Below are 22,050 nucleotides of genomic sequence, written 5' to 3'. Positions count from 1 at the left end.
GCTGGGTCTGGCCCTGACCTAGCCTCCACTCTGCCTCTATATCTTGTAAACTGAACCACCTGGGGAAGTGGTGCCCCATTGTTAGTAAACCTCCTCTCAAAGCATCACCCCAGTACTCTGGCTGTTACGGACTTTCCCTTAAGGACACCTGTCCCGTTCACTCCTGTCAAACAACAGCTGTTTATTCCCTCCTCCTCAAGGTCCTTCAACCACTTGACGGAACTTAATCCCGGGACCCCATCATGCCCATAACCTGCACATAATCTGAAATCAACAACATCAGCGATCACAGTACATTAACGCAACCCCCAACCACCAGCATGCATGTCTAACTACTCTTCCCCTGTCGGGTGTCTGTTCTTGGGAAAGTCTCTGTTCCAAGTTCATCAGATTCCTTCTTGCTCCATTCCCTTCCTTCCCAGCCTGAAGTCCAAGGGTCTAACATTTCAACAAAGTTTTCACACCCTAAACTCTCCTGCTCATCTGCCTTTCATGGCATTCACCTGGAAAAACCCTCTGTGGCTCCAACTATTCACTTTCTCCCCTGACCCTCCAGAAAGGTTCCATAAACCCACGAGTGTGGACAAGGTACCAGAGACATAGCGCATAACATGCTGTGTTTTCATGAATTGCTGACTTGTTTCTCACAAAACTTTTATTATAAACATCAACAAATATTTAGTGAGCATCTCCTAAGGAGAGGAAGGCACTCTTCTAAGCCCTGGGAGTTCAGAAATGAGCAGGTCGGAGAAGGTCCCTGTTCTTCGGAAGCTTACACCTCAGTGAGGGGAGACAAATGACAGAGGCATATGAACGAGAAGCTGAGCCAGGAGTGCTAAGAACCAGGAGGAAAGGACAGTTCAGTAGGCCACATGACAGCAGGTGTCTGGTCAATGGGTTCTGGGTGTAAGACAGGGGAGTTCATCTGCTTGGGAGCTTTCTTAAATACACTGAAACCTACAATATCTTCTCCACCAACCACAACAGAAGCACTATGGCTCATTCTGAACCTTAAAATCACTTAGCCTCAATAAGACCATCAAATCAACTGAACACATCATGAAAGGGGGGGAAAAAGGCATCTCTAAAGGCTGCTCTAAAGGCATCAGCAATAAGAGACTTGTACATACATGTCCAGTTAATTTTCTATGTAACAGAAGTACATAATCAACTGTGTGAACAGGGTCGAGTGTAAACCCCTATCTGAGGCAGAGGAAGCATAAACCTCAAACGGGCTTAGTATATTTGGGGGCACATGCGCTACACAACAGCTAACAAAAAGGTTCCCATTCTCCACTTCTCCCCTTATGTACAACCTTTGCAACGTGGTTTTCCAAGTTCTCTCAAAAGATGGAATCTCTCTCTCCACATCGTGAACTGGAGCTGGCTGTGAGACTTTCTTTGGCCAATGGAAAGTAGTGCATGAAGTGATGCTGCCCTAATTCTGAGCCCAGACCTCAAGAGACCTGGAGCACTTCGGCACACTTGCTTGCACACCTGCCTTCCACGCAAGAGCAGGCCTGGGGAAGCCTGGGGATGAGAGACTGTGGAAGAGGGTCCAGTCACTTCTACCATCTCAGGAAAGACCATCCCACACCAGCCAAGATCAGCAAAGCCTCCTGCTTGACCCACACCTGATCTCAGACAAGAGTAAATGCAACAGGACATTTAAAATGGAAAACCAACAGGATCCTAGTGGACAGCACAAGGAACTCTGCTAAATGTGACAGCCTGGGTGGGAGGGAAGTTTGGGGGAAGAATGGATACATGTATATGTGTGGCTGAGTACTTCTGCTGTCCACCTGAAACTATGGTAACATTGTTAATTGACTATACTCCAATATAAAACAGGCAGTTTAAAAAAAGAGAGAGTAAATGCAACAGACACCAGAGGAACTGCCTAGCCAACCCAGGGCCCTGTGTTCAGCAATATACAATGACTATTTTAAGCCTTTGAGTTTGGAGATGGCTTCTTTATACAGCACTAACCAACGCAGCAAGATTAATCATATCTATTCATCTTGAATCATCTATTACGTTTCTCCTTCAATGTGTTTGAGGAATTGAAGCCCAAAATTGTAAAACATTTTCATCTCAGGGTCTTCTGCAAGGAGGCTTTAATACGACACTAGGTAGGAACAGTTATACACAGAAAAGATGTAGAACCCCATCAAAGGAGTTTATTTCTCCTACCAGTAATACTGCCTGTTTTCAATTCGGTTTCCTCTGCAGCTCCACTGGGAAAGGAACAGCAGCTGGACTAAGACTCATTCACATAAGAATAATGGGGGGGCTTGATATGACTTTGTAAAAATCTGTATTATTAGGTAAATGTTCAAAATGGACCTGTGATTTCTCTGTATCAGAAAAAATAAAAAGTCCTTTTATCATTCTTTTCTGAGAGACAGAAATTCCTCAGTGTGAACTATTTCTGAGAAACACAGCTATTCTTCCAAGTTTGCAAAGGATTTCATTTCTTTTTCGCACACTGTCTTCTACCTCCTCCGAGAGTCTTAAATAAGTTTTTGAAAGTAGATATAATAAGTAAGCACGCCACCTCCCCTTCCCACTCATCTGGGTAAGCATAAAAGGTTTAGTGACCCTAACCGGACTCGGCCCGTCCAGCTTTCTACCCTGTGGGGCTGTTCTGAGAATCAAAGGAAGGGGAAGGCGAGGAGAGCATTCAGAAGGAATGCGACCTCGCCTGGCCCACTGCCCACAGCTCCAGTCCCAGCCCACCCAGGCCACTGCTCACAGGCCGGCCTGGCCCGCCAGCAGCACAGGCCTCTGAGCGCCTGTTTTCCAACACTGTTGCAGGACCTGACTGTTAATACTTGTAAAATATTTCAAACCTCTATATTTAGACTTCTATAGTTGCCATCCCAATTTTTCCTATTCCTTTTTATTAATGATCAGGGGTTCAGTTCTTTTATTTCTCCTCCCTTCATCTACCACCTTCTGCAGATGGTAATAATTTATTCTACAGATAATACATTCATTAAAAAAAAATTATGAAACACATTTTTAAAACACAGCATTATCCATGTTCAAACTGCCTTTTCATCATCACTCCTGGGTACACTGTATTCTATACCACCTCCCGCATAATACAGTTCTTCCCACCTACGTTAACAGGCCCTGACGTTACAATGCCTTGAGTTCTTCCCTACCCTGGAGAACATATTCATGCTAGGTCCTCCCTTTTATCTGCAGCCCTGGACAAAAGCTACTTTACTCTTTCAAGAAAGTGTTCCTTAGTGCCACTGGGTATTTCACAAATAAGCTGATTTCTAATTCTTAAATCACAGGGCTTTCTTAAATAAAAAACATTTTAAAAACCAAAAATATATATATTATTAAATGTACATACACCATCAACAACAAAACTTACTGACCAGCCTGTGTGACCGTTTCTACCTTCAAGAAGCTTAGAATCTACACAAGTTGAAGACGTAAAATGATATTTCTGGGGAAAACCCTGGCAGTCCAGAGGTTAAGACTGTGTTTCCAATGTGGTAGGCAGGAGTTCAATCCCTGGTTAGGGAGCTAAGATCCCCCCATGCCGTGCAATGCAACCAGAAAGATTTCTTTTTTTAAAAAATATTTCTGAACCATTATTAGTAGGCCAGGATTTTCAACTGTTTTCCAGCATAAATGATCCGGAAATGTGCCATCTTAGATACGAAACGTTATGGCCTTACAAAACAAATACCCATGTATTTCATACGTACACAATGGTTTACAGTTTTTCCAGGTTTGTTCACATATTCACTCACATCATAAGCCTATAAAGAAGGCAAGACAAGAATTACCCTCTCCAATAAACTGGTTCTTAGTGGGAATAAGCAATCCTCTCCAAGCCAAGGTCTGACCCTTGGCCACTTTCCACTTCACCAGAACACTCAGCGGCCAGAGGCTTACAGATATGCACACCGTGGTCACAGGATAAAAAGCATCTCCTCCTGGCCAATTTAATAGGCCTATAATAGGCCCACATCATGTATCATGGAGAACTCCTAAACTCCTAGGTGAATGCACACTGGACTCTCTCCATTGAGCTGTCGACAGGTTAGCACCCCTATTTACACTTATTTTTAAGACACAATAAAGTAAGGAAAAAATAAGCTTTACTAAGTTGTAAGACACAGACTGACGACAATACATGTATATAATCTGTAAATCAATAGACATATAATGAGAGAATACAACCAAATTTTTTTTTTACTTACCAAGGTGCACAACGAAACTATTTTGGAGAGTTCTATTAAGCTAACTGGCTCTGACATCAAAAATACAAATAAGTATAAATGACATAAATCATTAAGGAAAACAGCAAGAGAAGAATAGAGAAAATATATGGAAGAATCCATCTGTAGAAGAGACTCAAACAGGTGACAAACAGTGGGAAAGATGACAAGCGTGGCCAAAACCAAGAACATGCATATTCAAACAAGGTATCACTTTTGTCCATTAGATTCCCTCAAAACTTTAGTCTGGTAACTCCAAGTACTGGCAAGGATACAGGAGATAATAATCCTATATAATGCATGATGCAAGGATAAAATGGTGAAGAGTTTTTGGAAGCTGGCCTAACCACAAAGAGTAAAGCCATAAACCAATCTGAATGCGACTGCTGAAGGCTCCAACAGTTGGTCCAACTCCAATTCCCAAAGGGATGTAGGGAGTGATGCGCTGTCATCATCCGGGGCGTGCAGATTCATTACGCAGCTCTGCACAATGTGTCACTTTCTACCACTTTCTTATTTTTTGCATGTAACTCCACAAACTTAATGAACAATACTGCTTCTCATTTATCTTATAATTACACATTTCAATATTTTCAGATACTATTTATGGTGTTTAGCAGGGTTTTACCACATTTATCAAAAGCTAAAATACATATACAACCTAACTCAGCCATTTCCACATCTATTTTATAAGAATATTTTCATATGACCATAAAGTTTATGTATAAATATGTTCACAACAACGGGAAAAAAAAAAAAATATGTTCACAACAACGGTTTTAGAAACTGAGGGGGGAAAATGGAAAAACACTACATGTCCAACAATAGGGGTGGGTACAGCTAAATAATTAATGAATGTCTTGTAGCTACTGAAAGAATGGTTTTGACTTCTAACTATTAATATGAAGCAATCTAAGATATTAAATAAAAAGGAAAAGTCAAAGAATCATACACATAGGACAAGTTCATCTTGATAAAAATAAACAAATGAATGTATGCCTGGAAAGGTATGCAAAGAAAGGGGAGCAGGACAAACACCAAACTACCGACACACGGAACCTCCTCTGGGAAGTCGAGTATGGGGTGAGGGGGACTCTACATTACTGTATCAAAAGCAACAGTAACATTTTCCTATAAGTCTCCCTGGGAATGCATAGGTTATAGTGACTACTCTTAAATATTGCCACTGATAATACCAGCTAAATCATATAAGTTAATCCAAAGGTCAAGTTCACAAGTCAGTCAAGCACTTAAAACCACACTGCAAAAAAACTCACAATGCAAATACATACATATGTGAGATTATCTGTCCATCTAGCCATCCACCCACCGACATATATGACCTTGGACACCATTGTAATCACTAATATGGGTACTTGCTCCTCATCAATGAACTCTGCTACAGTTTTTTCACTCAGCAATGGGAAAGAGCAGTCCTGGTGTAAAATATGGATATTTTGCAAATTAATCTAGCACAAGATACCAATAATTGACATCTTATATTTCAGTTGTATTAATTGTGTGAACCCAGGATGAACAAACACTTAAGACTCAATTTACTCAAGTGCTCCCAAGTTTTAAAAATATCTGGGCCTACATGCAAGCTCTTGAATTGCTTTTCATTTTAAGGTTTATAATTTTATTACATAAATTTGTAGATATTAAAGACAGTAAATACACCTCTATACCAACATCCTCACCTAAGCCCTTGCAAACATCAACTTGTCATAATATACTTTCCTACTGATCCAGAAGTTACTCTCCAAATTCTTCTGAATACAGTGCTCCAAAGTACTACTGCTAATCAATTAGAACTGCAATGCTACTCGAAAATTATTTACTATCTCTGGTAGTCCATTACATCAACAGTCTGCGATGAACCACATCTCCTTGTATTCAGAGGCTTATATAGTTCTCTCCCACTTTTGAGTTTGGCCTTGGTTATGTGACTTGCTCTGACCAACAGGACATGAGCGGGCATAAAACAAGCATAGGTTTTATTACATAAATGCTTATACCCAGTGGCTTGTCTTCTTGGAATATTGCCTCTTAGAAGCCCAGCTGACTTGTTATCAAGCAACTCAAGGTAGACCACTAAAAGATGAGAGGCCACGAGAAGACATTTGGAAATTCCAGCCACCACCAAGTTCCAGCTGAATGTATCTGTATGAGTAACCTCAATGACAGCCCAGGAAACAGAAGAACAGCCTCGCTGAGCCCAGTCAACCCAAAGAAAGGTGAGAAATTATAAACCATTGCTGTTTTTAGCTACTAAGTTTTAGGATAGTCAGTTATGTAACAACAGGTAACTGGAAGATAATTCTTGTTCCAAACTATCAGAACTGCTAATAACCCACACAGATTCTCCATCAAATTCTTCAAGAAATACCTTCAAATTTCACCTATCCAATCAGAGTATTTATTGTAGGTCTGGAGAAACAGGGGCACTTTTATACATTCTCATGTACAAAGGGAGATCATAACTTTGTACAAATCTCCTAGAGGGCAACTGGGCAAAATGTTAAGCAACGAACCTTTTAAAAAGCTCATGAGTGAGTGAAGTGAAAGGCACTCAATCACATCCAACTCTTTGGGATCCCATGGACTATACAGTCCATGGAATTCTCCAGGCCAGAATACTGGAGTGGGTAGCCTTTCCCTTTCCAGGGGATCTTCCCAACCCAGGGATCGAACCCAGGTCTCTCATATTGCAGGCAGACTCTTTATCAGCTGAGCCACAAGGGAAGCCCAAGAACACTGGAGTGGGTAGCTGATCCCTTTTCCAGCAGATTTTCCGGACCCAGGAATCGAACCGGGGTCTCCTGCATTGTAGGTGGATTCTTTACCAACTGAGCTACCAGGGAAGCCCCCAAAAGCTCATACCCTATCCCAACAATTCCAAGTCTAGGAAACAAACATGCATGTAAGAGTATTACATAAGATTTTTCTCACAGCAGAAAGTTGGAAACAGCTGTTTAGTTGCTAAGTCGTGCCCGACTCTTTTGAGAACCCAAGGACTGTAGCCCTCCAGGCTCCTCTGTCCATGGGACTCTCCAGGCAAGAAGACTGGAGTGGGTTGCCATTTCCTTCTCCAGGGGATCTTCCCAACCCAGGAATCGAACCTGAGTCTCCTCCATTGGCAGGCGGATTCTTTACCACTGAGCCACCAAGGAAGCCTCATAGCCGTATAAAAATAAGATGATTAAACTATTATACATTCATAAGACAGACTTCGATTAATAAAAAATCTTCCAATGAATACATATATAATGACATGAAGACACACAATATAACCTTAATGAAAACAGCATTCAACACAGTATTAGCAATAAGACCCAAATCTTTAAAAATATTTATGCATATATGCTGAAATATTAATAGAAATTCTCTCTGCAGAATGGAACTGGGTGATTTTTATTTTCTCTTTTATACTTTTCGGGTTTTTTTCCAAATGTTCTATAATAAAAATGCATTACTTCTATAATCAGAAAGAAACACTTAACATTATAAAACAGGTTGAAAAAAAAGCGCACACACTTAAGATGGATTTGGAATCATTCTCTGACATTTCTTTACTAAATTTTTTTAAATGCCATCATTATTAGATGCATCTATATTCTGTGGTAGAACAGATTTTTCAAAGTAAATGTAGTACCACAGATGAATTTTCAGAGAAAAAAAATTGACACTAGGTTTAACATGTTACTTTCCTTGCACCATTGTGCTGTACTATGGAAAATGAGCAAGGAGTAATTCCTTGTGTTTTCTGAAGACTGGGCCATACTGTCCCATTTGACTGAGTTTTAAATTTTAGGTTGAACAGCTTTATTGTAAACATTTAATAAAATGGGTATTATACACACCTTCAATCAAATTCAGCAAAAGCCGATGGAATTAACTCAAATATGAAGACTAAAGCAATGTTTCATCTCAGAGGCAAATTCTCTTTTGAGGACCATATCTATCCCAAAGAAATAACATGTGTAAAGAATCTTAGTCACTTGGAAGGGATGGAGGGAAGGAATGTGTAGAACACCCATGGGATGTATGTAGTAAGCAAGTTTGGGTAGCATTACTCAAGGACTGACACTGTGTGGGAATTATGAGTGGCCAGTGACTTCAGAACCAGAGGGAATCCCTGGTGCGCTCCAGCAGGGTGGGGTTTTGACCACAGTGAGACTGTACTACCACTTGTACTAAATCCAAGTTGGTTTCCTCAATCCCCCTTGCTCAAGGCAGCCAGGACCGGATTGGTTTCTACGGCTTCATCCTCAGAATTTAACACTTGCTCTCCCAGATCCAGGCCTGAATCACCCTGTGTGCATCTTCAGCTACTCCCTCTTCAACAGAAGGCAGAAAGCGGCCTTGCAATCACTGATACTATCACTTCTTAGAAGCCTGCAGATGCCCAAGTTCATAGCCTTCCTGGCCTTTAGCACTGTGCCCTGTATACCAGGGAGGAGGGGTAGTCTCTGATCATGCAGCCTTTCACACCCCGACTTCCCGCGTGAACCTGGCCTTCCTCTCTTATCGCACAGCTCCTCGGAAGGCTGGCTGATAGTATTATACTCTCAGCTTCAGCTAAGGACAGAAAATGACTGAAGACCAGAGGACCAGTCTTCACTCTAGCGGTGGGCATGGGATATAAGACAGTCAAAGTCCCTACGATTTTTTACTGGGGAACAGAGAAGAAACCTTATCTTTTGATTTAAACAGCTAAAAGAATGTAATCTGGGGCTGTGGGCAGCCATTTTCCTGGTTAAGTGGAGAAAAGCTTTCTCAAGTGAAAAAAGGTGGGTACGAAAGGGCCCTGAAGGACTCATTTGTGTCACTCCTGAATTAACGTGCGAGAAGAGCTGGCTTTCGCTTCTAATAGTTGGCTTTGGGTCACTGACAATTGCAACAGGATGAATCCTAACCTGATGACAAATGAGAAGCAGGAAAATGTCCTGGGATGTTCAGATTTCCTTTTCCTACCATCTGTAATAGGTCTTCATTTCAAACATCTCACTGCCTATTATGTGTCGGATGCCGGAAACATGATTATGACACAGTCTCTGCCTCTGAAGAGTTAACAGCCTAAAGGAGCGCTCCCCAGCCTTTTTGGTACCAGACACAGGTTTTGCGGAAGACAGTTTTTCCATGGACTGGGATGGGGGGATGGTTTCGGGATAAGTCGAGCTCAGGTTGGGTTCACGCTCCTGAAAGCCTCTAATGCCACCACGGACAGGTGATGGAGCTCAAGGTGGTAATGCAAGCAATGGGGAGCACCTGTAAATACAGATGAAGCTTCGCTGGTTGGCCTGCCTCTCACCTCCCGCCGTGCAGCCCAGTTCCTAACAGGGGACCCCTGGTCTAGAGGGGTTCTCTTAGTGCTTCTGGAATTACTGGCCATTTCAAAGAATAATTCCCAAGTAGCCAGGAGGCTACTTCTAAAGAACCAAGGACTTCCCCAAGTGACTCTGACACATCTGTGACCTACACCTCATGAGGCCCACCTTCTACTTCTCTCCGGCCTTTCTAGGATCCACTGAGTTCAGTCTCTAAGTGGACTCTATCTGCCTTACTCATACTACTCCTGATAGCAGACAGACTTCAGTATTTCCCCTGTTCTCCAAATCACAGTAGGTTGAACTCTCAACATTTCTAAGTGGAAATAGCATGGTCACTGCCAAGGTCCATTTCCCAACAAGCCTCACAGGTCCCCGCATTATCTTGGCTTCATCCTGGTTCTGGTCCCTCAACTGGGCTTCTGAGCAGATCCTACCTGTGTCTTGGAGGAAAATCACATAAGCCACTCTCAAGAAACAACTGATTTCCTAATTCATACTGGGATAGACAGACTGTCATATAATGAAGATATTTAAATTTCACAAAGAGCCACATTATAAGGCTTTTGAATAGCATGGAATTAAGATCACTGTCATCATCAAAACTCACCAAGAAATATTTATTGAGGAAGTATTATGAGAAAGGTTTAAGCTGAGGGATGGAAAATATAGCTATAAACAAGCTGCTTTTCCTGAAGGCTACCTACCATGAGTGTATGTAGGCAAACAGGTATTAACCAAGCATTGGCTTGATTTTAAAATGTGGTTTTTCAATATACTACTTCTGAAATAAGGATAAAAGGGTTTATTTAATATGGTTATATCTCTCTCTCCCCCCTGAAAAGCTGTTATTATTAAATCAGTGGTACTGATAACTACTGGGAGCTTAAAAGAAATATGGTGGTTATAGGAGTAAGTATTTCATCATAATCCTGTTAAGTGTTAAAAAGAAATATAAGGAGAGAATCTGACGAGGGGCAGAACTTATGTTGGAGGGGCTCCACTAAGTCTCCCCAAAGTCTCATCAAACACAACAGTCAAACTGACCCTTTCAAAGGGCGAAATCAGACCACACATTTCCTCTGCTCAGACCTGCGACAGCCCCACATCACCCCGTGTTAACAACCAATTACACCAACCAATGAGGCCCCACACACCCCTGCCTGTCCTTCTCTGACTGCACTGTTTTTTTTTCCCACACCCGTTCTTCTACACTCTTCTCCTGATCCTCCACATCTAGCTCTAATTTTTTTTTCTTACAGCACTTATATATGCTTACATACCGCAAAACTTATTTATCAAGGTTATATTTCCTTTGTCTGATATTCCCTCCCCCACCATCCCACTCCCCAGAAGGGTAGAGTTTGGGGGGTATATTTTGTTTAATGATGTGTCCTATTCACTAAGGCATGTAATTATGAGTTCAAAATGTACTGAAGAGTTTGAAGAAACAATGTGTTGGTGAATGACTAGGTAACTGGAAGACCGTGCCCCTGGGACTGAAATAATAGTTAAACTCATAATTAATCATAGTCAGCTTAGCCTTGCTCTCCAGTAGACAGCAGAGGGTAACTTCTGTTGCAGTGTTTCTCCTTTTTCCTAAATTCCACTTCACATCGACCCTACCCCAAGTCTTTCATTGGCTACAACAACACTGTCACTCAGGTCACAGTCCAATCTCAAGCCCAGATGCTATTAATTCTTCATCTCTCAGGTGACTTGTGCTGCTCTGTTCTGATCACTCTGTGGGGTTTCACGGCTGAGCTTCAAGAAGGTTTACTCCTTACGTTTGTGAGAAAGGCCTCTTCCATACTGGGCCAATTCCTCACAATACATCTGCTCAAAGCATCATGGACACGTCATAACGTTTATCAGTCTATGGCTGTACATTTGTGATTATGTTACCACTGTCTCTCCCACTAATTTAACTATAAGCTCTATAAGAGCAAGGTCCATGTCTGTTTCATTCATAAAACCTAAAGCGTTCAGCACACAGTGCTCGCTAAGTATTTGCTGAATGAGTTATTGGATGAAGGAATATGACAGTGCTGGCTTGGATCTACATATATTATTTGGAGATAAAGCAGCGAAGACAGCATTTTAAGGGGTAGAGGGTGTGTTTCTTATTCATGAGGGGGAATAGAAAATAATGTTGGGAGTCCTTTGGAAAGGCTAGATTTTAGCCACCTAAAATGTGATGTCCTTTTTGAGGTAAGCAGCTCAAAAAGCAAACCATCATTAACACCTCTACCTAGAGCTCCCCCCAACCACCAACCCCCTTATTCTGGTCAAGGGTCCCAATCATTCTTGTAGCCACTCAGACACAAAGGCCTTTAAGTAACTTTTGACCTCTCTTTCTCTGACAACCTCCCAGCTCACCAAGACTCCCAAGTCCTGTCAACTCCTCTTTAATAACTTTGATCAATGGCCTCCTTCCTTTCCATTCCCGCTGCTACCAACTTCGTTCCAGCACTAACTCCCAGATTACAGCCACAGATCCAGAAAGGGACCTCTCCATTCCACGTTTTGCCCCTCTCTAAGCCATGCTGCCTGCATTAAAATCTCCCTTAAAACCTTCACCTACGGTATTAATGCTATACCAAAAAAAAAAAAAACCCACCTGCAGTGGCTTGCCTAGAAATGAAAATCTCAGCCTTACATTCAAAGACCAGACACAATATAGCTCCAAACAGAATTCCTAGTCTGACTTCCCATTATCCTAGCATTTTTTCTAACCACCTACCAGCAGGGTAGTGTAGTTATCACTATTCATCACTATTCAACCCCTCAAAACCTATTGACCAGTATTTCTTTAATAGAATCTCGGAATTTGGTCATTTCTTTACATCCACTCGAGAGTGCTGGTGCTGGGCACTATTCTAGGTATTTGGTGTACGTGTGAATTCCAGCCATGCCATGAAGGCCTAACTCAACTCCTGCCTCTTCCTTCACGCCTTTCCCCGTCAACCTGGCCCTAAGTAAGTTTCTTCTTCCTTCTCTGACTTCTTAGGATGCCATTTGAGTGACAACCAGCATCACTTTTATATGAACTCCAATTTGCTCATAGCTATACATGTCACTTTTCATCATTTAACCCCAACTTATACATCTCTTTATAGAAAAGAGAAAAAGTCCCAGGAGAGAGTATTTGCCCACAAGCGCTGAGAAACCCCTTGTCTTTGTAGGACAGACAGAGATACCTAAACAGGGATGTTTACATCCTACCAGTTTCTGTGGCCTCCGATTCCTTGACGCTTCCAACCAGCGCCTTCCCTCCTCCCCCCTCCTTCATCCTTCCTAAACTACACCAGCTTTGACAATCAGAAATACAAACCAAGAAAGAGATCCATCCCCACAAGGGGGAAATCACTTGAGAAATTCCAAAGGGGCTCTCCAAATGCAGTGACTTGCACTGTGGGGACCCCTCTGGTCCTACCCCAATGAACTCCTCTGCAGGCTGGAGGCCAGCAGGATCAGCACAGACACCACTTACCAGGGGCTCACCAGATGCTGGCATTAAGCTACATGCAGGCACTACAAGAAGACGCTGAGCAGGCCTGGTCCTGAGCAATGGTCCTGGGACTAAAAAGGACTGTGATATCCCATGATAAAATTCTTATCCCACCCTTGAAACCCTAAATAATACACTTTATCACTGAAACATTTATGGGAAACTTTCCTAATCTGTCACAAAACACTCTGCTTTTCCTTTATGAGGATGCCATTTTAAAATTTGCTCCAGTTTTTTCAAACAACCCGACTGCACTGGGTCTTCATGCTGTGCAGGCTTTCTCTAGTTGCGGTGAGTAGGAGGTACTCTAGTTGCAGTGCGTGGGCTTCTCGTTGCAGGGGCTTCTCCTGTTGGGGAGCACAGCCTTAGTTGCCCCAAGGCGTGTCAAATCTTCCCGGACCAGGGATCGAACCTGCATGTGTCCTTTCACTGACTGGAGAGTTCTTAACCACTGGACCATCAGGGAAATCTCATTTTTTGTTTCCATGTCTCTTTTTCCTAGTAAGACTGCATGCTCCAGGAAAACCTCAGCTGAGTCACCAAATACCTAGAATAGTGCCCAGCACCAGCACTCTCGAGTGGATGTAAAGAAATGACCAAATTCTGAGATTCTATTAAAAAAATACTGGTCAATAGGTTTTGAGGGGTTAAATGAGCTTTCATGTGCCTCCTAACCTACCTACTAACCTAGGGGGCTTCCCAGGTGGCTGAGTGGAATCTGCCTGCCCACACAGGAGATGCAGGTTTGATCCTGAGTCAGGAAGATCCCCTGAAGAAGGAAATGGAAACCCAACTTCAGTATTCTTGCCTGGAAAAGCCCACGGGCAGAGGAGACTGGTGGGCCACAGTCCGTAGAATCTCAAAGAGTTGGACATAACTGAGCGAGTGAGCACACACTTACTAACCTATCCACTGTACTTGTTTCTTTGAAATGATCTCTATTTCCAAGCAATCTATTTATGGAGGGACACATACCATTGATCTGTTTATACTGCTCTGTATTTTTAGGTCTAAAAGAGTCTTAGCCCAGAGACCTTAATTTGAATGATAGTGACTAATAGTGAAGCTATAAGACCTACAACAGGCCTTTAACCTCTTTAAGCTTCAGTTTCATCATGAAAAAGGGTGAATGGGGAGGAGGGGGGAAAGGTAAAAAAAAGGCTACTTTGAGTATTAAATTCATCGAATGCTGTGTTGAAGTGCCTCACACTAGGAGTTCATGGTCCCCACACCATCTCCCTTTAACACTCCACATGCTTTTCTCTATACCACAGTTGAAGGTTGAAACCAAAGTTCATTGTTATGCTGTACCTAACAAATTAGCATAAAGTGCTTCATACAGAGAAGGATTACTCATTCCAAATACTGTTATGGATATGGAAAAGATGTACAATGTCCATGAATTGTTCTGAAACATGATGTTGCTACACCCAATTAGAATATTATAGTACGGCCATACCAAACAATTTTAAATATCAAACACACTGCAATATATTCTCACATTCTCATGGCAGCTATGTTCCCTGTCTTCACTCATAGTTTGAGTTGTGATAATCTATGAAGAAACAGATTTTCTTCTCACTTGCAACTTTAAATGGCTATTTCATACTAGAATTCCCCTCACTGCAGATTAGTTTGAAATTCTAAGCACACATTAGATCCAACTATAGCAGATACTGAAATGAAATTTCATTAGTCAAAAAAAATCAAACACTGCTCTATTTGCATATCTAAGTTCAATTTTCAGAACTTTAAATTTAAAATCAAGGAAAAAAGCAATATGAAAATATAACCTCACAAAATTTACATACTATTCTATGACCCTGCAAAGACATTTTTTGATCCCCAAACCTGTCACATAAGACAATGACCTCTAGATAATTAGAACAAAGTTGCTCACTATTCAGAGAGCATTGTTTTAAGATTTACTTAGCACTTTAAATTAACCATCTTAAAGCTTTGAAGCACAAAGTAAGTCAATGACACATACATTTTAAGCTACCATGACCTGTCATTACAGAGTCATTAAGTAATATTTTCAAGGAGTAAGCAGAAAGCTTTATAACCTTCAAATATACGACTATCTTCTGCACTTTAAGCTGAGTTATTTGAATATTTAAAGCTATACTTCATAAATTATAAAAATCACCAGCAACTTTCAGCATTCTTTCCCAAAAATAAAAAGCATGAATTAACTGTTAAAAAGCAATATGGAAACAATAATCAAATTCAGACTCTGTGTATATGTATTTACACACATACACAATAAAATAATTTAGAGGCTGGCTAGCTTAAGGCAAACTTTCTTCATTAAAAAAATAAACCTAAATATTTATTGTTACAATAAAGAATTAATTTTCAAATTCTAACATTTTTCTGGCCAAAGTGATTTAAAGTAAAATACCTTCTTTTTATATTCTGTTTCCTAACTGTAAACTTTCATGAAAGAACCAATTTCAAAAACTGTATAAAGTAAACTGATTATCCAGCTCAAATCTATACAACTCTTAACTCTGATCTGCCCCTCTGTTGACATTAGTGAGCGCTCTCATACACACACAACTCTCCCACTGTGGCAACAGAAAAAGAGGGAAGACACACAGCTTTGGCTCCACTTAAGACTTATCTATGGTTATCTACACACAGCTTAAAGACAGAGATTAAATAGTTAAGCAGGATTTGAAAGCTAAGTAACTTTCCACATTTCCCATACTATCTCTTCTTTGGCACTCTGAGTGCATTATTCTGTAGAATACTGTAAATTGCCAGAACCATATAAAATTCAAAGAAATTTGAAAGTTGGCTGGAACCGAGAAGTTGCCCTTTCCAGCCCGCCTAATTTAAAGATGTGAAGACTGAGCTCCACTGTCTTAGAGGGTCAAGGCCACAGTCCCACCTTCCTTCTGCTCTTCTTACTGCCCACAGGAATGCAGGTGTAGACATTAAAACATCAATACAATCCAAAGATAAATTCTTCTTGGCCATCTGCCATTCTGAACCACCACCACCACCATTTGTTCTGAAGAGAATTTGAGAGTTAAATGTACTTCACGTGGTAACTAAAGTAGAAACAACTCCAGTTCTTGGTCTCCCTTCTTGCTCTGGGAGCCTCCCAGGAACACAGGATTAGGAATAACAAGATGATCAATGGGTCTTTTATCTGCCTTTCATCTTCTCTTGTGAACAAAACCCACCCTGCTCACTCCATCACCTCTTTATACTATAATCTGGTCAATAACCTCCTTTCTTCATCTAACATAGAACCCACAGTGAAAAATATATCCACCAACAGCCATCACTTTCCTACAGCAAACTCCTATCCTTTCTCCTACTCTGAACATTCTAAATATAATTCACATCCCGGCTGTTTCTCATCTTGCTGTCTTTGCAGACTCCTAAGTTTCAAAGGCATGTTTCTGTTGTTTTATTATGTGGTGTGACAAGGAAAAGAGTTCTTCTGACGACAACCACAATTAAAATGAGATTCAGACATGCTAACATGTGCAAAAGCACTCTGCAAACTGTGAAGTTTCAGATATGAGCAGTGCCCCTAGTACACGACAATAATCAAGCACCCCTAATTGCTCATAACAACACAAGAAGGCAAAAGGTTTTGAGGAAATGACAGCCCACATTAGAGATTTAACTGATTTAAAAGAAATTAGTCTTCTGATACAACCCAGAAAGGAAAAACAGTAGCACCTAACATTCAGCAAATCACGTATTTCTCAATGGTTGTTTTAAACTTCTACTTAAAAGAAGTTTAGAGGTTTTTTTTTTTTCCTTTGTGTTCTTTTTTTTTTTTTTTAATTAGTTGGAGGCTAATTACTTCACAACATTTCAGTGGGTTTTGTCATACATTGATATGAATCAGCCATAGATTTACACGTATTCCCCATCCCGATCCCCCGAAGTTTAGAGGTTTAATGAATGTATATTTCTAAAACGTGCTCAACTTTAGAACAAATTACCTTCATAAAGTAAATTCTTTATTGCTACCTTTGGACACAACGATTGGCTGTCTACCAATACACATGATGAAAACCGACTAGCTTAAAAATACATGTAGAATTAAAGTCAAATTATTACACCTTTCTGAATGCGGTCCTTATGTGCCTGAGAAACTTAGGCATGACACAAACAAGATTCTAATTTGTTTAAGTCAACATAAAAGAAACTCTATAATCAAAAGGGCTAGTGAAACAAAAGAAAACTCGGTCTTTTCTAACACTTAGTTCTAAATTAAAACATACATATTTGACCTGCACAGAGTAATTTTTTGCACTGCCAAATAAACATTCATCTAAGGATGAATACATCCACCAAAATTTAAATAATATTGAGAATATAGTGTTACTCCTATTCTGTAAGATCAGCAAGGCTTAATGTACAGCGGTTAAAATTATACTGGATACAAATAAACGAACTCCATCAAAAAAAGCTGTCTTCGGAAATATCAATATTTTGTCCAAAAAAAAAAAAAAAGAAGAATCCCTTTCATGACAATACAAACTCACTTTAATTCAGGATGAAAAAGAACTCTAAAGAAAACAGTTGGTGACTCTGCACTTTACTCATGCCTTTGTTTTTTAGGCCATCTAATGATGCACAGCACAATCTCCAAATAAAAGATGCAAATCAAACATATCCAGGGAAGGACCACATCATGAAACTGTACTCCATTCCTGTATCTACATACTGCTTTCTCCATTTCTACAGCCAAAAAAAGCAAGCATAGCTAATATCTGTATGTTTCCCTTAATATTTTATAAAAAATCATTCTAAAAAAGATGTTTAAGCCATGTAGATAATTATAATTTAATGAGGTATGGCATCATCTTTAAAATGGCACTCAGTAAAATGCCTTATTGAGCTGGATGAAGCAGCGGTACCTTATGCTAGGTATCTGTTATTATTAATAAGCCAATGACATCTCAACCAAATCTCATAGTTAAGTATTCTCCTTCCAGCCTCAGATCCTTAAAATGAAACAAAAAATTTTAAAACAAGCTCTTAAGTAAACAGTTTCTAAGATAAAACCACCTTTATGTTCCCCTGAAAGATAAAAAATTTTTTCTACATAATGTTGACCTCAAACTGGTGCATCTGTCTCCAAGCACTGTCAAGTTAACAGTTAACAGAAACTATTTCAATATTCTATAAAATTAATTTAAAGATTAGGACTGGTCATTTGTCTTTACATGCTACTGAAAGCCTTTTATTCAAACACAAATGCAGTAAAACATTTAGATATGAAACTTTGAAACTCAGCTCTATTTACATAAACTGAGGCAAATTACAAACAATGCTCCCACAGATGTTTGTGAAATATTCCTTATTTGTTTTTACTTTCAGCCCTGTCACTATCCATCAAACTGTAACCTAGCTTTACATCACTACTTTCACTACTTATTAATAGCTCTGGTCAAAATACACATGAACAGAATTCACTTAAAAAGAATAAAGGTAACAAGCTAAAGACAAACTACTACAATCACTCAAGAATATATACAGAAGCGCCAAAAATATAACTGTAGCCATAAATGATCTAACTGCTAAATCAATGAATGCCCAGGCAAATAACGTAAGAAAACTGAGTGTTGTCTTTTACCTCAAATTCCAACACTCATGAAGCATAAAATCAAAAATATATAATAAACCTTAAGAAATCATGATTGTACCCCAACATACAACCAAAGGTTAATCACAAAAGCTGAATTACCAAGGGAAAAAAATCATAATTAAAAAGACTCACTTTATATAGTATCTTGCACCTTCAAAAGTATATGCTTCTTCCCAGCCAGTTGGCAAATCTAAAAAACATGTATTTCACAATCAGTATTACTTCAACAGAACAGCACAGTAAGTTTCAAACCATTTTAATTATTTCTTTTCACGATCAGTGATTTTCATCTATTAAGTTTCTAATCCCACCCCCCAAAAAAAGCATTAGACTGGTAGTAAAATTCATAGTAGATACAATATCATTTTTGGGAAATGACAATTCATATGTAATGCTACCAGAAAACTATCAACCACATTAGAGATTATCTAGCAGAATTATACACTTTGATCAGAGTGGAGAGGAAAAAAAGCCAAGGGATGTCTTCTAATCCCAAGTAAATACCCATGAACAGCAGGCCAAAATACCCCCCAAAATCAAAGAAAAAGGCTGTGCATAAAAGGTAACACCCACTTCTTCCTAAGGATGTTGAGTCTATTTAAGACCACACCTTTCAGCTACATAAGTGAATCCATCCGGGAAGTGTCAGTGATGAGAGAGAACTTCCTAAGCATTTAATTAAGGGGAATGAAATCTGACATCACATGCTTTATACATGTGTGTTCCTACAGACCTGGCTTTCAGAGATGTGAAGTTTCAAGTCATAAACCTGGCAAGAATGCAGGTGAAAGATGGTAACATTCTGTGCTTGCAAATTACTTACAAACGACCAGTGGCTTGGATTTAATCATGATACCACTGAAATAAAAAACCACTGATGTGTGTGCAAAATCAAAGCAAAATAAACCAAACCAGAAAAAAAAAAAAAAAATCAAGATCATCTCTCAAAAATCAAATTAACCTGAAATCACAGAATAAAATTTTTCTGACATGTGAATGTTATCAAACCTGGGGAGTAAATACGATAAAAATATGTATTTCACATAGACAAAATAATCATGGACCAATTCCACCAGACGATGAGGCTACATAACCTAAACACCACGTTGTCTCTTGTGGCACAAACCTGTTACTATCCATAACGCAAAGAGGCCATTGAAGTTCACTGTATGTATGCCAAACACCAAAATGTACATTTCAGTCCAAGAGGACACTGAGGAGTTAAGAAATATGACGGCGAATTAGTCAGAAATGCCTTAAAAATGGAACCTCATCATGCTTGCTACACCAGCTTTCTCTTTCCTCCTCCACCTTTTTGCAAATTTGGGGATATTAGTCACTGTGCTGAACTCCAGCATTTAATACAGGAGACAGGCTTGTTCAATAACCTGGCAACTTTAAGAGAGAACCTCGGAGTTGGAGAGGAAATATTCCGGACGACTAGCTCTACAGAGCTTTTCTGAAGCCGGCCTCACCTTCCACCCAAACTGTTCTCAAGCCTTTCCAATCACCAGTAACAGAGGCAGGCCAGGAAGAGGAACACATGTTACGTTTCAAAGGCAAACAAGTTTCAAGAATGTACACAGACTGACAAAAGAAAGCCAGAGCAGCCCCGAAGCTCCAATCTGCTCTTCTCCAGCTCAGCTCACAGGCAGCCTTCAAACCAGCTCCCCAAGGCACCCAGGCACCGAGCTGGTTCCCCGGCGACCCCCTCCAATCGGGGACCCAGGCTCGCACGCGGGACGCCCCTACCCCCACCCCCAGCACGCCCCCCGGCTCCGGGCGGCGTGTGCGACCTCGGTGCTGCCGCCGGGGACTTTGAATCGGGCTGGCGGGCAACTGCAGCTGCAAATGCCTCCTCCGGCCCCGGCTGCACGAGGGGAAGAGCCCAGATTTCCCCAGCCGCTCCGGCGCGGGGAACGATCGCAGCACCCCCCGAACTCCCCACCTCCTCCATCAGCCACCTAACCCCCGAGCCCCACCTAGGAGGAGGAAGCCGCCCGGGAGGCTGAGGATACGTTCTCCCAGCGGACGGGAGGCAAGATCCCGGGGCTGCACGATGGGAGAGGGAAAGGACTTCCTAAAGGGTGGCAAGGGGGCCGGGGGGCGGCAGGAGGACTCAGGAGTGGCCGCGGGAGGAACTACTCAGGGTCCCAGCTTTCCCCGGAGAGTGGACTGGGCCACCCTACGGGGGTGGGGGGCGGAGGGTGAGCAGTTTGGGATGGGGCAGAGGGCGCCGCGGGCTGGCGGCGATCCGAGGCGGAGGAGAGGGGCGTCCGGAGACTCGAGGGAAGTCCCCCGGCGGGGGCCCCCCCGGCCCCCTCTACCTGCGGCCGCCCCCGCCGGCCTCCGCCCCACCTCGCCGCCTCCCGGGGGACGGCGGCTCGGGGCAGGTAGCGAGGCAGGGAGGCGGGCGGCCGGGGCTCTGCCGCCTCCTCCCGGCGGAGCCCAACTCCTCTCGGGCCCGGCCGGGCTCCGGCGTTACCTGTGCTCTGCCGCCGGTGCCCGGTGACCACGGCCTCGCCGGTGACGGGGTGCAGCCAGGTGGTGCTCTTCGCCTCCTCGCTGCAGGGGGGAGGAGAGAAGCCGAGACGGGGCGTGAGTGGGGGCGCCGTGGGGAGCCGAGGGGGCCGGAGCGGCACCGACCCGCCGCGCTGTCCCGCGGTCGCCAGCCTCCCGCCCCCCCTCCGGGCCCCCCGCGCCGGCCCCGGTCCTTTACTTGATGAAGAAGACGCGGCCGCCCCTGGTGATCCCGTAAGTCCAGGAGCGGGGCAGGGAGCAGATCCACTCCAGGTTCAGATCCGCCGCCATGTCTGATCCCCAGCCGCCGCCGCCGCCTCGTCCTGCTGCCGCCGCGGCTGCCGAGGGAGGAGGGAGCGAGCCAGCGAACGAGCAGAGCGAGCGCGGCCGGAGCGCGCCTCCCCGGCCCGGCGCGCCCCCGCGCGCGCCCTACCCCCTCGGGCGGCGCCCGCCCCGCCGCCCGGGCTGGGTCGGGCCCGCGCCGCCGCCCCTCCGCATCCTCCGCGGCCGCCGGCCGGCCGCCCCGCCGCGCGCTCGGGGGATGGGCGAGCGGCGCCGCGCCCCGCGGCCAGACCCCTCCCTCCCGCGCCCCCGCCGCCCGAGCGAAGGTTCCGGGATCGATTTAAAAAAAAAAAAAAAAAGGCGTTCTGCCCCCGGGGCTTTGCCTAAGGCTTCCCAGCCCCAAGCGCGATTCAAAGAGAGCGTAATCTGAATGCCCCTGATTGCTCTCTCTCTAAAACAACGGAAACGCAGCTTCTGAGCTTTGTTTTATAAGAGCTATTGGGGATCTAAGATTTTTCCCTAAAAAAAGAAAAAAAT

The 22,050-nt window shown here is 42.6% G+C and overlaps 1 protein-coding gene across 5 annotated transcripts in view; it reads right to left on the bottom strand.

The window, feature by feature from the left end:
* The window catches only part of PLEKHA5 (pleckstrin homology domain containing A5), a 253,695-nt gene extending 231,979 nt beyond the window's left edge, over positions 1–21,716 (bottom strand). Inside the window, exons 1-3 of one of the 5 annotated variants that reach the window (XM_043881507.1) lie at positions 21,431–21,716; positions 21,197–21,276; positions 18,844–18,901 (exon numbers count right to left, since the gene is read on the bottom strand). In XM_043881507.1, the coding sequence (XP_043737442.1) occupies positions 18,844–18,901; positions 21,197–21,276; positions 21,431–21,522 (230 nt within the window). In that variant the 5' untranslated portion in view covers positions 21,523–21,716. The remainder of the gene's footprint in view (positions 1–18,843; positions 18,902–21,196; positions 21,277–21,430) is intronic. The other 4 variants (XM_043881509.1, XM_043881501.1, XM_043881502.1 and 1 more) reach the window with 4 other exon arrangements.
* Between the last annotated feature and the right edge of the window lie 334 nt (positions 21,717–22,050).

The sequence above is a fragment of the Cervus elaphus genome, chromosome 22 (assembly GCF_910594005.1).
Source record: "Cervus elaphus chromosome 22, mCerEla1.1, whole genome shotgun sequence".
Classification (NCBI taxonomy): Eukaryota; Metazoa; Chordata; class Mammalia; order Artiodactyla; family Cervidae; genus Cervus; species Cervus elaphus.
The sequence above is the reverse complement of the archived record's forward strand: the minus strand, read 5'-3'. Positions and strand labels throughout refer to the sequence as shown.